Genomic DNA, 16844 nt, shown 5'->3' with positions numbered 1-16844 from the left:
TACCGTTCAAGTTTCGAATCGAAGACTATATGTCGTGGTAATTAACATTGGAAGATAAAACGGTGAAACAACATACGGGCCCACTAATAGAGCTCAATCCGATCAGTATCATTATTCAACCGCTATTCAAATAATAGGAGTAATGAACAAAAACAGACACTTTTTGAACTATCATTCACGAAATAAACTGTCCTTTGGGCTCGATCAAAGAAAGTTTTCGTTCCTAATTTAAGTCTTCATGAAGATATAAGCTTATGCAGTACACCACGGTAGGTTTTCTATACCTGAGATATTGGATATCCAAGATATCACATGTTGAGATAAGATAGTCATAGATTATATCATGGCTGTGCGGCTTATCCTAATATGAAGGTTTATGGTTTAGCACATGCATAGTATGTGCATCAGATCCAAATGATACAAATCTGAATCACATATGAGACTATCCAAAAAATATATGAGGATATGCTATACCCCACTTATGAGTGAGGGAATTAGGTATACCAAAGATATTAAACATCTGATACCTAGTCACACTATTGAAGGAAGTATAATGACTGTAGACATTACACTTATCAAAACTAAATTCCAACAATCACATACGTTGAACGTCGGCCACATGCATTGTGGTTCAGTCAGTCATAATAACGATGGATTAAACAGCTAAAGTGCTAATATTTGTCTAATGCGACCTTTGGGGTACGATCAGACCTCTCGAGTTCTGAGTTTGTGTGAGGAGTCTTCTAGGTAGACAAATAGCGGTGACCCAATAAAGGATCAAATGTCATGCATCGCCAAAGTATAAGCTTTTCATCTTTTTTTTTTACGGAACATGATCTGCTTCACCTATAGATCTATAGCGCGACTCTATGAGCGAGTCACTATTCAAGTTTGATTTTCACATGTTAAGGATGTCTGTTTTTAGTTCTTTATATGCTACTTATTAGACTGATAGAGTCCGGAAAAGTAACATAAAGAAACAAGAAGCCACAAAGTGCCCCTGATAGTATCCAGGGCACAGCTGTAATTCTAGCACAGTGAGTGATTGATTCTGAGATTCTTTGTACTTTAAAGAGCCCTTGACAGCAAAAAGGGCCTCCTAAGGTTTGATGGCTCAGATGATCAAGATGTATGACTATACCATATTTGATGGAATTTGTCTGTAAGTTTTTTTCTTTTAATTGATTGATTGCTTTCCGTTTCCTCAGTCCTAGAGCTCGGTGATAGTGCAGCCCCAAGACTAATAATAGTCAACATTACGCGACAGAGCAGTCTCAGGGTTCTGTCGGAAATCATTGAGTTACAGAATTCTCCCAAACCGCTCCCAGAAATAGAGCTCCAAATTAAGGAATGCTTATCCAAGATCTCGTTTTTCGTTTTTGCTGGTTCTGGCATCTAATGATGCCATTGAAGCACAAATGCTTGCCAATTTGCTTTCGAAGCCATACAGGTCTTCATGGAAAACACCAGCAAGGACCTGAAAACCACAAGAACACCGTGGACCTATTATTGCACTCGACTTATCATCGATGTGACTCTTTTAACTGAAAACTTGATCCTCGGGCTGAGGAGGTGCTTCTGTACAGCGACTCCGGTCGCGCGGACTTCTACTCTCACCACATCGGGCTCAGAAATAAGGATATCTGGAGATTTGTTGATAGAGTTTCGCTATGTCAATCAGAGCAACGACATCATACCAATGTATTTGACGTTTATGGGTATGCTTTAAGCTTGTAATCCGTAAAATCTTCATTGGTGCCTCCCCATGGGAGGAAATTTATTGGAAAAAACATAATCATTTCACTATTTTTGGCTTTGTACAAGTCTTTTTGGCATCTTTCGGTAGAATTACTATGTCAACTCAAAGCTGACATCCTGAGCAACAATAAGTCTCATAATTAACAGGGACTCTCTCAAACTTTTCTCCTTCGGTCTTCTGTATTCAAATAGTACAAGAAAGATGCTGAGAAGGATTTGCATGATGATTAACGCTATTTGATTATGGGATTGAAAATGGACTCTAGTTTTAGGGTAGGAAATATCAATGATTATCTACCCAGAAGGCAAAGAGGTAGCATATGCAATGCAGGACAACCCCCCTCCCGCCCCCTCCCGAACGTGAAGCTAAGGTGCCAGATTGCACTCTCATTAGACACCACGAAAGGTGTTAGTTCATGGACAGTCGGACGGTTACCGTGGAATTCGGAATCCACTAAGAAGCGCGTAAGAACTCACTTGCCGAATGAAACTTATTTCACGCAGCAGAGCATAATTCGGGGTGGTCTCATAATGGCACACGCAATCAAACATTTTTGCATGAGCCTCACACCCTTCCATTCAGGCAAATATGCATACACATATTAAACATCTATTATTAAAGTACTAGCTTTCTAGACAAATTGCAGTTGGAGACTTTAACGTAGAGACATAGCGTGCAATTGCTCCTCCATTGAGGTTTTAACTCTGTTAGGAATGTTTCTGCTAGCTAGAGATGCCGTGGAATATGTAGATAATAAATATCGAACATTGAACATTCTTGGTATTGTCATTGTTTTTTTATTTCGATTTTTGACGAGGAGAATCAAGTACTTTGATTGCGCTTCCTTTCCCTACTTCATGTGGATTCTCAACTGGGTTCTAGTACGAAAAAGCATCTGTTCATTTGTATTCCTTGAATGATCTTCCAACCCTATGTCAACTTTTCCCATTGCAGTATTCATCGCTGAACCCCTAAACGGTTTAAGACTATAATGGACTATACATTGGAGCCAGCATGTTGACGTAAGATGATTCGTAAACAAATTCAGTCCTCACCTGATCGATCGGCTAAGAAGATAGTACAACGACGACTAGAAAGTCACCGCCTATATAAAGTCAAAAACATTATTGGTACAATCTTATTGGGGATTGTATTGAGCTTCCTTTTGTTTTGTGTGTCTATGCGTGCACTGAATCTATATAGGGAATGGAAGTAAGAACCATTAGGAGTCAAGAAAAAGGTTTTCCCGATAATCTAGAACCGTCCCAAATTTGGTTCCCTGTACATATATTACCCTAAGATAATACCATCCTACAACATATTGAGCCAAATAACAAGGTTTATTGCTATGTGACTGTTACTTTTCAAATTTAGCGACAGAGAGTGCAACATACAACGGGACAATTTAATTGACAATATCTTATCTTAGTCCCGACACTACCCGTCGTTGGAACCATATTTCAGAGCCACAAATAAGTTGCAATTCAGTTAGGATATTTAAGTACCAGAGACTCTAAATTAGTTATGATGGCAAACTCAAAGCATTTTCCTTGACAAATAAAATCAAAGCATGAGTTATTCCCCAACTCTAGCTCTAAGCACACTTGAGATTAGTGAATGTACTTCAAGAAAACAAGCAGCAACGTCCAAGTGCAAACTGAACGGGCCATAACAAACTATCGATGTGCTCAATCTTAGTTTGGCAGATATGCTCCAGGTGTGACAACCTGAAGCAAAAAAGATATAAGCTGGAAAAGCAACTGTTTTATATTGGAAGTTTGAAATGCGTATACATAAATGACCAGACTAAAATTTGTATACACGAATCACAACCCATAGGATTGAATGCTGAAGCTTATCCATATACTACATATACGTATATGATTCGGAAGCAGACAACTTGATGAGAACAAAGATTATTCCAAATTATCTTAACTATCCAATTACCACTACGTTGAAGATGAATAAAAGGGGAAACAGTCCGCTCCCTTAATAGCCTTCATTGGCTTAATAAAGCGCAACTTTTTGGTAACCACTTGATTTACATTACAAAGAGAGGTACAATTGGGAATGATTCAAGAAAATAGTCTTGTGGAACTCTGACCTCTTATCCTTGGTTCACAGACGATTGATTATACAGATAAACATCCCAGAAAAGTTATTCACAACACAGAAATGTCACAGCCATTCAATTAAGTCCAGCTGTTTAAAGGTCATCTATAAGCGCTCGGTAGGTGTCTTTGTTGGTGAGTTGAATTTGTGCTCTGCATGCTAATCTGCAAAAGATGGAGATGCTCCCTTTTCTATTGCCAAAGGTTTTCATAGCCGGGCCTTTCAAGGAAAAAAGCCATTGGCCCTTATCCCTCCCTCCCCACTAGAAATATCGATAAGGGTAAGTTTCTCAAAAGTGAAGGTAAATAATCATCCCGTGTTCTTCAGCAATACAATTTTCATTCGATATAATTACTTATAATAGGGATATTAGTATTTTAGTGCAGTGTGTGTAAGCTAGCGTTATTTTTTATGCTAACTTACTGTATCATGAACATCCAATGGATATGGGTAGTCTTCTCATTTGAGTATTTAGCGGCGAATATTTCTATGCGTACTTTAGCTCTCCAGCGATTGAGTATAATTGCAGTCAAAAATCTAGTTAAGGAGTAGATTCAGCACAATCTCCAAAAAATCTTGCTATGATGCCCGCAAGATTCTATGTGTTTTCTACCAGGGCCAACTGACCTTGAAGATGCAAAAAACCTGTTTGGTAACATATTGTCTTCCCCCTGCTCAAATCTTCAGTCTAATTCTTCCCTAAGTGCCTTCCTTTCTAGCTATTATTTGCTTTCATGCATGATAGGGCCCTTCTCCTTTGTTGCTAACATAGACAGATCAACCATCGCATTTTTCTATACTAAGCCGAGAACTTTGAAATGCATCTTGTCGAAGCTAATACATGTTGAGATAAGATAGTCAATAGATTATATCATGGCTGTGCGGCTTATCCTAATATGAAGGTTTATGGTTTAGCACATGCATAGTATGTGCATCAGATCCAAACGATACAAATCTGAATCACATATGAGACTATCCAAAAAATATATGAGGATATGCTATACCCCACTTATAAGTGAGGGAATTAGGTATACCAAGATATTAAACATCTGATACCTAGTCACACTATTGAAGGAAGTATAATGACTGTAGACATTACACTTATCAAATTTAAATTCCAACAATACATGGTTTGAATATATAACAGAGGTTTGTCATTTAGAAGCACTCCAATAATTTTGTTGGAATATTACATTTTATAAGATACAAACAAGACTGAAAGGTAGTAGTTCCCTAGCTGGAAATTACTAATGTCCTACTTAATGTTTAGTTAGCTGCCAGAAGATCTAGCACCAAAATGCGGTTAGTCATATGATTAGCAAAGATCACAAATAGGAAGTTGACTACATGATCTTTATCATCTCAGGTTGATCCTTTATTTTGAAATAAGGGGCATATGAAAAATCTATCCCTTTAAAATATATTATCGAAGGAAACAGGTTCACACAGTGGTTGATTGTAAATAATATTCTATCCTAAAAAATGCCTTCTTTCAATCCTTATATGTGATGGTGAGGAAGAAAACGAGGCCAATCATAGCCATCAACATGCTGAAGCTTGAGAATTGAAAGTACTTACTACTAGTAGGCTGAGAAATACCTGCTATGGCTGCGAAAATGTGCAAAACTCTAGTTTTCTTACCATTTCATAAATTAAGAATGCTTTCCATTTTCTCCGAAAATGTGAGCCCTTAATCAAGCTTTAGATCTAAACTAATACATTGTTCAGCGTTTAATTGCCATTATGCTCTCACGCCGGTATTTCCTCAGCTGATGAGAAACCATCTTTAATGTTGAATGCAGACAGTTTCCTTGATTGACCCCAACAAATTGCTCAGGCACATTGATAAAAACTATTGTTCTGATTCATGTCGCCTCCGATTGCAGGCTAGCGTCTCTTTAGTTGAATATTGGTATGGAGCTTATCGAGAAAAAAAGACTCTGAACGCTGTACTTTATTCAAAGCGCCCCAATTTTTTACCTGGACAATATCAATGACTGGATGATTGTAACAGAAATATAACTCAGCAACATTCTAGGATTATTTTTATAAGAGTATTTTGTTGCAAAGAAGTCATGTTTAATAGTTTTCGTACTATCCAGTCATTAGTTATGCTAATACTGTGGCTGACTTGTGAAATATCTATTAGCAGTACTTCGTCTCTTCCTAGTTAGCCTATGTCCAGAGCCGAGCCAGCAGTGTTGGGCTTTATGCAAGGACAGATGAGGGACTGAACTCTGTTGTAATGCCGCCGTCATGCACTCTTTTGTAAGTTGAGAGATTTGCTGTCCAGAGTAATTAATCGCGAGCTTTGTTGCAAGAACGCATTATACAGGAGGATGCTTTCGTCTAATCTAGGGAGCTTGTTCAATATTCTTCGGCAGGCTAAAATTACATTTAGAGATCCACTGATGGGCTATAAGTATGAATTATCCAGCATTGGATCTTGGTAACCTTTACTAGATATCTCTTGTGACGTTGAATGCTTGTTTCAACATTCATCATTTGAACGCCCCGCCTTGTAGAGCAGAATGGGATTTATGACTATCATATTAAAATGACTTAGCTCACCCTCGATATCGACAACGTCGACCTCAAAAACAACTATGACTTCTGTTCTGCTTTCGATTGATAATCATGCTTTGCTCATGGTGCCAAAGATAAACGCATCTCATCTGTCTTGAAGAACTTTATTGCCTCGCCTGTCCAATGTTGCCCTACTCTGAAATAATTTGGGAAAGGCAACCTCACAATAGTTCATTCTAGTTCATTTGTGAAGGTTTTATAGGGGATATCAGATACGATATCAGATACCCTTAGTAGTAGCTTCTAAGGAAGTATAGTTTTGTGTTGCTTAATCATTATAAATACATCTGGTAGCTATAGATTTCTGTTTCTTATTAATATAAGGACTAGTTTGGCAGAACACAGCATTTTCTCATGAGCCAGTCACTCTAACAGTTACTATCTAGGTTGAAAAGACTCACAATTTGAATCATTTTCTATTTAAGGTTTATGGCAAGCAGGCAAGATTTGAGATTGCAGCCTTCATAACCTTTCTGCTTTAAGGTTTTACTTGACATATTCGAATAAAGTCGACTTTCTAAAATTACATATCACATCACATACTGGTCTCTAAGTGATTTTATAATTTCAAAGCTAACTCATGAAGTTGCTGGAATCTACAACTGAGAATTTATAGTTGACCGATTGACTTCTGAAGTATGCTCAAGTAATTCTATTCTAATCGTAGAGATTCTATTGCTGACTACAGTTTGTGGCCCCTATGAGTTTCCAGTTATTCGAGGCTCATATACTGTCTCTGTTGACTGAGATTCACTCTACGTGTTTCAAGAAACATGATTGCGAAGCTGAAAATTTGCATGCTTTCCATCAAAGTTAAATGGCAGAACTACCGAATCTTCACAGGTTCGTTAGATTACGCTTTGTATAGTATAGAGAGATCTTGATAGGATTTCCAGAAAATCTACCGAGTTTAAATTGCAAAACACAGTTCTTCTATTGTTGCAGATCTTTTTATCAACTAGCTCTTACTTTTCCGACTATCTCTTTTATCATGTGAGCTGGTCTTTACTGTTACATAATTTTTGAGTAATCAATCTGATAGCTAATAAGTTACATAATGTGAAATCTACTAGCGGGTCAGTTGTAGTTCAGATTGTATCATCTGACTTCAGCAAAGGACATTTTAACTGAAATCAGCTTGTCGCGACTCCCCTAATGTTTTAGTATTCATACAAAAGCCGATAGTAAATCGCTTGCAATTGTGCAGTTGCCTTGAGTGTTAGAAATAGTCTCCCTTGAAATTATTTCTGCCATTCATTCCAACTAAAAAAATCTTCAACCGTTTCTTCTGCGGAAAGCCTAAAGCCGAAACGCATTATCATGAGTTCTCACGTTCGAACACCCCGATGTATAATCATTCGCCATGGGTAAGTCCCGAGAAGCCGTATCCCTAACATTACAGCCAAACTGCTTGGTCGAAATCGGGGCAGTACACCTCCATCACAGATCTTGATTTAACAGATTATGGCGTCAGGCAGATGAAGGCAACTGGCGTGATGCTGATTGGAACCAATTCCTCAAACCTCATTCAGACAGGAGATCTTAAGATGGTAATTAGCTCTCCCAGAAGGAGAGCAATTCAAACTCGCGATCTCTTATTAGAATCATTATCTTCCGATGAAAAGACAAACATTCAGTTTCATATTGACGATGATATCAGGGAATGGGATTATGGTGATTATGAAGGTCTGAAAACAACAGAAATACTTAAATTGAGGGAAAGTCGAGGTCTCGGACCTGATTGGGACATCTGGTCTAAAGGCTGTGAGAACGGAGAAGATTATATACAGGTTACGAAGAGAGTGGATGCAGTGATAGATCGGATTCGTGCAGTACACAAAAAAGCGTTAGAAGCAAGTCAAGCTTGTGATGTGCTTGTTGTCGGCCATGGCCATATTCTGAGGTGTTTTGCCGCGCGCTGGTTGAAAAGAGAAATCAACCAAAATCCTCAGCTTATTTTGGACGCCGGGGGGGTTGGAGTTCTCAGTTACCAACACAACAACATTAACGAACCTGCCTTATCGCTCTCCGGGGCTTTCGTTGTTAACGACGATGACGTAAGGTGAAGGAGGTGAAGGCTGTAGTAAAGATGCAGCGTTATGGTTGCGTTAATTCTTCGTGTACCCGTTTTTGTTCGTAAGAATAAACTTTTGTCCAATTTCCCATAGAACCATGGAGTTTATTGTTCGTGCCCCAAAACTTGCTGTGTGCACTCTGGGCACTCAAGTATGGACTTGATTTTGTGACTGAGGTGGATCTCTGATCTGCCTGATTCAAATCTGAAACAGGTTTATTTTGGTCATTAACAATGTTGTCAAACAAATTCTTAGTTGAGTTTGAGTTTGGACTTGTAAACATTACCCCTTTTTCCGGATTACCGTTGAGTTGATTTTGTATCTCATTAATTGTTTTATTTAGCGAAAAGTTGAAGGCATTATGAGGATTGTACTCGTCATCTGAAGCCAGAGTATACGAATGAATACATTCTGGAGACTCAGGTTCAGTTACACTTGTATCTTTGGTCTGATATTCGTAGAGTGGAGCTTTATGAGAGCCCTCGCTTACTAAAAACCATTTTTCTCTAACTTTGGACTTTCTTTTGTGTCTTGTAGGAATGGTAGACTTATAGGAACGAAGACAAGCTCCATGATAATCGATTGGCGTATTTGATGTCAAGAGTAGATTTTGCGAGCTTGGACCATAGCCTAAGGAACCTAAATCAGATTCTTGAGAATCGAGTAATTGTTGTTTACTTCTATGGGAAGCTTTAGGTCCGTCCTTAAAAGGGTCAGATGCGTAAGTAGTATCATTCCGATTTATGAGCTCTTTTAGAGAATCGAACGACACGTACTCAGTTTGTTCAGAACATGCATCAAGAATTTGGGGACTTGCTCGACGATTGTCGCAGAGTATCGTATTCCTATCTCGCTTGCGTGGTTCATCAAGTGAGCTAGGCGACATCTGAATGTTGTCAATGGACTTTTTAATATATCCTGAAACTCTTTTGCCAGCGTTATTCAGATTTTCGCCTGTTTTCTTGATAATTGGTTTTATCAAGTCTGCGGGCAAAGATCTGTTTGAAACTCCGGATGGTGACATATCTGCATTGAAGGGATCGTAATAGGGGCTCTCTGGATCAAAGGGATCTGTCAAAGAAAACATACAAGATATCATTCCTTCCCTGAGAGACAACTTTCTATTATGTTTTGATTTTGGAGTTGTTTGAGCTATACTTTGATAATCTTGGAATTCTGGATCGAATAAAGGCAAGCTTGTCGGAGATTTAGATCTTGAAGAGCTGTTACACCGAGTTTGAGTCTGTTTGGATGTTTCACTCAAAACGAACACGCCAAGAACGACCAAAATTGTTCCCAAAAAAATGAAAAATCCGGCTGCTCCAAAAAACTGGGACCATTGCCTGTTGAATGTCAACCCATTGGATATGTTTGAGACGTTGTAGACACAAAATACTAGTGGATATAGGATAGAAGTACTGATCAGTTTTAGTCCCCGGTTCAGCAAATATAATTGAGACAAACACAGTACTAGAAAAACAAATACCAGTAGATAAACCAATGAGTTATTCAACTGTTTCACGTTGCGATTGGAGAGAGTCAGAAGGGCTATTTCTATGGCGGATTTTGCAAGCAATAAAGATTGAGAGGAAAGCATACCGGATGTAACTCCATATAATATACCTTGGATTGATTTCAGAGTTCCCAGTGGAAATGCAAACAAAAAATGGTAAACTGCTGAGCTGCAGCGAAGAACCCATAAAAGAAGCTGGAGCAACTTTTCCTTGAACGTATTTGTTGAAAGTTGAGGACTAGAATCACTATTTGAATCGTTGTCCTGAACACTTCTGAGAAGATCTTTCAAGTTCGCACCAAATACGTGTAAGCGTTGTATATAGGGGCTGACCTGGCCTTGTCTCGATTCGCGAGAGATTTCATATGATGATATCATTATCCAAGAAATTATGAGAATAATTATCCCAAATTCCACACTTATCCAAACAACAAACCCCTTTTGACTCAGGAGCTCCATAAAGTCTGCAAGGTCATATTCTGGTTCACCAATACTACCCCCGCATAAAGCGATCAAGAATGCTCCCACACCAACCAGCATAGTTCCATAAAATGATTGTCGCGTGAATTTCTCATGTAAGATCAGAGCGTTGAATATGGTATTGAACACCAAACCTATCGACTGTAGAGGACTTAATACAATCAATGGAAGAGTAGAAAGCTGGATGGTAGAGCCAAAAACGTTAGAGATGATGAATAACAAAAATCCTAGATGCCACAACGATCTTTTGTATGGTGACAATTGATGGCCACTCAGAGCAGCAGACTCATGTACCAAATGAGATTTTCTTTGAAGAATAAGACCAACTGATTGACAAGCAGATGAAAGAAGACCCACTAAACAGCCTATTAAAATCTTATTTCCCACCAGTGAAAAACTAACGGACTCATCATGCGCCAGGAACAGGAGCAAGTCACCAAGAAATGTTTTGACCATCAAGTAGATTGTACATTAAAATCAAGAGTAATAATAAATCACTGTTCTCATAAATCTGAATGCTTGTGCTTATCCTCTGTATATTTTGGTGATAATCATATAACCTGAAATGTTTTCGTATTCTCGACAAGGCTTGACTTCTTTGGACTCTATGAGAAAATGTCAAATATGCCTTTGCAAATGCGAAACAAAGAGTAATAACCGCTGGCGATAGTTGAAGTATGATTCGGAGACACTAGCTGGGAAAATAGAGTCTCTTGGTCAGATAGAAGAATTATTCGAAGGCAAATACCAATTGATAAGTACTTACGTAAACAAACTATATTAATTCTGAGGTGCAATTGAGCTATGGATTTGCTAGTGCTCGCCCACAACTTTTAGGTCGATTATACTCAATTCTAAAGCTCCTGATAAACTTTCATCTCTAGCCTAGAAACTATACGTACCTTCAGACTTGAATACAAAAAAATTGCTGCTGTAATGATGCTATAAAATCAAAACTCTGTTGCTAACTTTAAACACGATATATTTAGATGTGCCTTAGACTATCGATGATCCATCATCGAAAAAAAGTGTCATAATTAAAAATAATGGATAAATAACTCGAGAACTTAATTAAATAATTTATAGAGAAACTTTTACTGTATGGTGGAGAGGCGATCATGATATCCTTTATACCCCCTGTTGTAGTAAGGTTACAGGCTTTATTTTCTCGTTTTACGGCTGAGATAATGATCAAGATATCTTAGGATCATATTCAATGAGGATTGTTACCTACTCTCGAAATGTTACTTAGTCTCGCGTGCAGAATGTTGTGCAAATGTTTTGCTATCTTGTGGTTTTCAACTAAACAAAAGGACGAAGTTTAAGCCATAACAAGTAAAGACACGAAAATGATGTAAAACCTGTTCACATGCATGAACATTTGTGCATTAGCACCCTTCCAAACATTAAGCATATGTGTAATTACACAGTAGACAATACCTGTAATGTACTATGTCCCAGTCACTGAGATGTTCTTTCATATAGATACGCATATGATCGGAGTGATCCTATCAAAGGTGCAGCCCTGAAAATTACAAAAGTGAGACCGAAAACAACGACATATGTGAAGCTGGTTGATATGATATGGCTAACCCTCGATGTCATAACCAGATACTGTACCGTACTGCTTGAAACTTCGACTAGTTAGGCGTTGCATGTCGATAAACAGCTGTTTCCCACATGGGAGGCGGTTGTACTGCAACTTTGAGATGGAACAAGTGATGGGAGTGACTTCTTGTAAGTAATTATTAGAATCTCAAATCAGTTGATGATATATTAGTGGTCGCACAAATGGCGTTGTACTTGCGAATCTAAAAGCTACTATACAATTTAGGTAATCTTTTAGGTAATTAGCTTTATATATACAACCTCCAGAACTACAGTATCTAATCAGGAATTTTTTTGGATCATTTAGTTTTGATATGACTTATTTCATTGGATTAGAATAGTCGAGATAGAATGCCAGAATTCCAAGAGTACCTTGAAAATGTGCTTATCAATTGCAATAGGAGAGATCATGAGCAGGTGAAACTAGGATTATCCCAATTAGACGAATTACTAACAAAGCTTTGCGTTCTTAAATATGATGAACTCATTTATGACGAGGCTGCTGCGGTGAGAAACACTAAATGCTCGTTATCTATCAATGAACGACAAAAAAGTCCAAGTGAGACCGGCTTGACGCATGGTTTGAAGACGCATGGTTTGAAGAGTCGATTTCAACGGAGATGGAAACTGCCGAAAGTCAGCGATGTGGTATTTGGAGAATTCTTGTGCCTCCAAGACAACATACAATACAACGTGGCGTCGCAACTCATACAAATCGTTCCGTTCGTTAGTACATTCAAGGAGAATGAGCCCCTGAGGGTGCTTTTCAGAATTATGCAAGGCTGCTTTCTCCTTCATCCTCCATCTCGCAATTTAGTGACATACGAGTCCAAAATGTGTGTTTTGCTAGATTTTCTCAGCCCAAGGTATAGCCCACAGGTGATCGAGGCTCTTATTCCGGTTCTTGTGAGTTCGCTGGTTCGAAATGTTCCAAATATCAGGATTTTTGAACGATTGGGAGGTCCTCAATACTTATGTGAATTGTTAACATATAAGTCCGACGATTCTAATTTGGCCGTTGAATGGAAAGAAGTACAAGTGAAAGTTCTGGAATTTTTATTCTTTTATTTGATCCCAGAGTCTCAAAATACGGAGCCAAGCTCTTCGTCCAAGCGTCCAGTCGCGTCTAAGAACGAAAAGCTGAGTAGCGCAAGAAATCATGAGGATGGCCACCGAAGGAAAGGGACAATTGAGAAAGCTACAATACTTAATAGATACTTGAATGGGGAAATTACTAAAGGTTTAGTGGCTGAATTACAGACTAGCAAGCCATTCGGTGAGATGAACATAGAATGGTGATATAGTCATATGCGTTATTTATTCTCTTACCATGAGCGGCCTTTTTGAATTTGCAAAATTTCGCATAGATTCTCGTCTACTTACGAGCTTTGGGCTTACAATTGGACACTTGCCAATGTTCTCGCGTGCCTTATTCACGAACTTTGAAATCAGCTAAAGGGATTTTCTAGCAACTTGGATATCCTCTTCCAGACAGATACTTATAAGGAATACACACTTAAAGCTCTGTGGAGTCCAATGTATCTTTGACAACTTATAACGAGCGTTAATCCTTGGACTAATCAATATTAAAAATTCACATGACAATCAATCACGTGATATTATACTCTACTCCGTAATCGGTGAAGGCAGTGCCAATGCCTCGTGTGGTAACCAAAATTCGGACTCGAGTTCGGATTTCCTGCAAAATTCTCCCCTCAGAATTAACGAGCGCCCGGCAACGCGGGATGGGGCGCATGAAAAAACTCATCAGGCAGCAGATTCCCTTCCGTCGTGGTCACTATATTAGAAAATATATATTTCAGATTCGATGTCTACATTTTTTTCGCTAACTGTATTTATTACTCAATATGTTGTCGCAACTTGTCCAGAGCCAGTTACTCAAAGTCTCAGGTAAAAGAGCATTTGCTACGACAGTTAATGAAAATTTTCTTCCCAAAAAGTATGGTGGAAAGTATATAGTTACCTTGATTCCCGGTGATGGAATTGGTAAAGAAATCACAGATTCTGTGAAGACGATTTTTGCTGCAGAACATGTTCCCATTGATTGGGAGACTGTGGAGCTTTCGGGAATGTCTGGTTCTGCTTCTCAAATAGATGAGGCCGTCCTGTCTCTGAAGAGAAACAAAGTGGGATTGAAGGGTATCACATACACTCCTAGCTCCCCTTTCGCAAAATCTTTGAATGTTGCATTGAGAAAAGAGCTCGACATCTTTGCTTCCTTAGTGCTGATAAAGAATATCCCTGGTGTTCCATCGAAGCTTCAGGATATTGATTTCGTCCTTGTCAGAGAAAACACTGAAGGTGAATATTCTGGCCTTGAACACCAGTCAGTTCCTGGCGTGGTCGAATCTCTCAAAATCATGACAAAGTACAAGACCGAAAGAATTGCTCGTTTTGCATTCGATTTTGCGGTCAAGAATGATAGAAAACTAGTCACTGCCATTCATAAGGCCAACATCATGAAATTAGGTGACGGTTTGTTCAGATCTACTGTCAAAGAAGTTGGTCAAGCAGAATATCCAGGTGTGGAAGTCAAGGACATGATTGTTGACAATGCTTCCATGCAAGCCGTTTCTTACCCTCAACAATTTGATGTTATGGTTACGCCAAATCTGTACGGATCCATTTTATCCAACATTGGTGCAGCCCTAATCGGTGGACCAGGGTTAGTGCCTGGAGCAAACTTTGGTAGAGAACATGCCGTTTTTGAGCCAGGTTGCAGACATGTGGGTTTGGATATCAAGGATAAAAATGTTGCTAATCCTACCGGTATGATCTTATCTGCAACTATGATGTTGAGACATCTTGGTCTAGATCCTTATGCGGATAGAATCGCCAAGGCAACTTATGACGTTCTGGCCGAGGGTAAAGCGGTGACACCGGATATTGGCGGAAAAGCTACTACTACTGAGTTTACTGCTGCAATTCTATCAAAACTCCAGTCTTGAATAGATGATTAGAAAACTAGAAGCTGACATTTATATTTTGTATAGAGAAAAACAGTCGAACTATATTTATTAAGAATTGTTATCGACCTGATAACCTTTTATTACGTAACAATATTTATCTAAAAGCGTTTAAATTGAATAGAAACTTTTGCCAAAAAGTGTGGAAGATGATTCATTCGGTTGATTTTCATTTACAGTTAAAGCAATCTCAATTTCGAACACCAATCGAAGTGTTGAGGAAGAATTTCAAATGTATACAGAAACTTGTGGAAACACAGAAAAGCTACTGTATATGCCAGATAAAACTAATCGAGAACACCCGCAATAAACAGGAGAAGTTGGATCTTATCGATGCCACCATTCGACAACAGGAGATGTTTAGCAGCGATATTGAAAGAATGGTCAAAGAACATAACAAGTACATTTCAAAGTTGAAACTGAGAGTACATAAGCTTAAACAGTTTCAAATAATATATGATGGCCACACAGGAAAGTTTTCCAGCGAAGAAGCACTTGCCAAGTATGCAGCAGTTTACAGAGAAGAAATCAACCTTTTGTTGATTGATTTCCTTCTCAAAAGTTCCTATATGGACCCAATTCATTCCGACAAGTACAACTCGGGTGTTATTCTAGCTAAGAAACTGGGACTCGATAATTTGATTGACTATGACGTGATATTACAAGGTCTTGAAATCTACAATGAAATAAAGTTTCACAAAAATCTGAAAATATTGATCAAATGGTGCACGGAGAACAAAAAGAGTCTAAAAGCAATTCAAGATGAAAACGATCCAAAATCTTCTCTGAAATTTGAAACGTATTTTCAAAGTTTCATTGAGAACGTTAAGCTGGCAGAGCTCTCGAAGGCCCTGGAGATTGCCAGTGAGTATCTGGTGAATTTCTTGGATATGAATGTGGATGAAAATTTATACAAAATTGCTTCAGGTGCGGCATTGCTTTGCTGGAACCGAACTTACTTGGATGACACTGTTCGGCCAACTCACAATCGCGAACATGAAAAATCCTATTCATTTTACGACCAGAGTATGAACATGGTCAACCAAATTGAAGGGAATATTTTACCGCTAAAGGAGCTTTTGGAGGAAAGTAAATGGTCCAAGCTAGCTGATTTTTTCCTGTTCAACTTCAATTCAATATATGGAATAAGCCAGAAACCGGACTTGCTGCTGCTTTTAAGCGTGGGAGCGACTGCACTTAAGACAAGATCTTGTGTGCGGCCATCGACCTTTAGTGAAGTCAGTACGCGTGACATAAACTTCGACGATTACTTGATCGACACCAAGAACAAGGATGGTAGAATTGCAATACATAATGAATGTCCAATATGTTCACCCGATCTTTATGAACTCACTCACGATATCCCATTTTCTCACCAAGTGAAATCCAATATCTATGACGATCCGGTGATGCTTCCCAATGGTAATATTTACCAATATGATAAACTGATTTCGAAATCTTCTAAGATTAGTGGGGAGAATTTTGATCGATCGAAGCTTATGCCAGCACAGCTTTTTAAAGAACTAAAGGATTCCATTGGAACTCTTGGTAAGAACGAGTTTACTGGTCTGTTGGACAACTATGAAATTTTAGACCCTTTAACAGGAGAGGTTTTCAAAAGAGAACAAATCACAAAAGTATTTCCTACTTAACAAAGATTTAAGGCCCACATGATGAGCCTTTTGACTACCTCCTCAACTTCCTTCACAAAAATTACGCAGCAG

The 16844-nt window shown here is 38.6% G+C and overlaps 5 protein-coding genes across 5 annotated transcripts; 4 read left to right on the top strand and 1 right to left on the bottom strand.

Moving 5' to 3' along the window:
- Window positions 1-7935: 7935 nt before the first annotated feature.
- KL911_002358 (uncharacterized protein) lies at window positions 7936-8523 on the top strand (the record flags this gene model as incomplete). The annotated part of the gene is made up of 1 exon (XM_043197418.1): window positions 7936-8523. The coding sequence occupies one exon, from the start codon at window positions 7936-7938 to the stop codon at window positions 8521-8523; it is 588 nt and encodes a 195-aa protein (XP_043054638.1).
- A 31-nt stretch (window positions 8524-8554) lies between these two features.
- KL911_002357 (uncharacterized protein) lies at window positions 8555-10981 on the bottom strand (the record flags this gene model as incomplete). Its single annotated transcript, XM_043197417.1, has 1 exon — window positions 8555-10981. The coding sequence occupies one exon, from the start codon at window positions 10979-10981 to the stop codon at window positions 8555-8557; it is 2427 nt and encodes an 808-aa protein (XP_043054637.1).
- Window positions 10982-12484: 1503 nt separating this feature from the next.
- KL911_002356 (uncharacterized protein) lies at window positions 12485-13432 on the top strand (the record flags this gene model as incomplete). The annotated part of the gene is made up of 1 exon (XM_043197416.1): window positions 12485-13432. One exon carries the CDS (start codon window positions 12485-12487, stop codon window positions 13430-13432), a length of 948 nt encoding a protein of 315 aa, XP_043054636.1.
- A 569-nt stretch (window positions 13433-14001) lies between these two features.
- On the top strand, window positions 14002-15102 carry KL911_002355 (uncharacterized protein; the record flags this gene model as incomplete). Its single annotated transcript, XM_043197415.1, has 1 exon — window positions 14002-15102. The coding sequence occupies one exon, from the start codon at window positions 14002-14004 to the stop codon at window positions 15100-15102; it is 1101 nt and encodes a 366-aa protein (XP_043054635.1).
- A 167-nt stretch (window positions 15103-15269) lies between these two features.
- On the top strand, window positions 15270-16772 carry KL911_002354 (uncharacterized protein; the record flags this gene model as incomplete). The annotated part of the gene is made up of 1 exon (XM_043197414.1): window positions 15270-16772. The coding sequence occupies one exon, from the start codon at window positions 15270-15272 to the stop codon at window positions 16770-16772; it is 1503 nt and encodes a 500-aa protein (XP_043054634.1).
- Between the last annotated feature and the right edge of the window lie 72 nt (window positions 16773-16844).

Source organism: Ogataea haglerorum (assembly GCF_019207285.1).
Source record: "Ogataea haglerorum isolate 81-453-3 chromosome Unknown 81-453-3_NODE_6_length_583072_cov_95.821986, whole genome shotgun sequence".
NCBI lineage: Eukaryota > Fungi > Ascomycota > Pichiomycetes > Pichiales > Pichiaceae > Ogataea > Ogataea haglerorum.
Note: the sequence above shows the minus strand (reverse complement) of the source record. Positions and strands in the feature narration are given on the sequence as shown.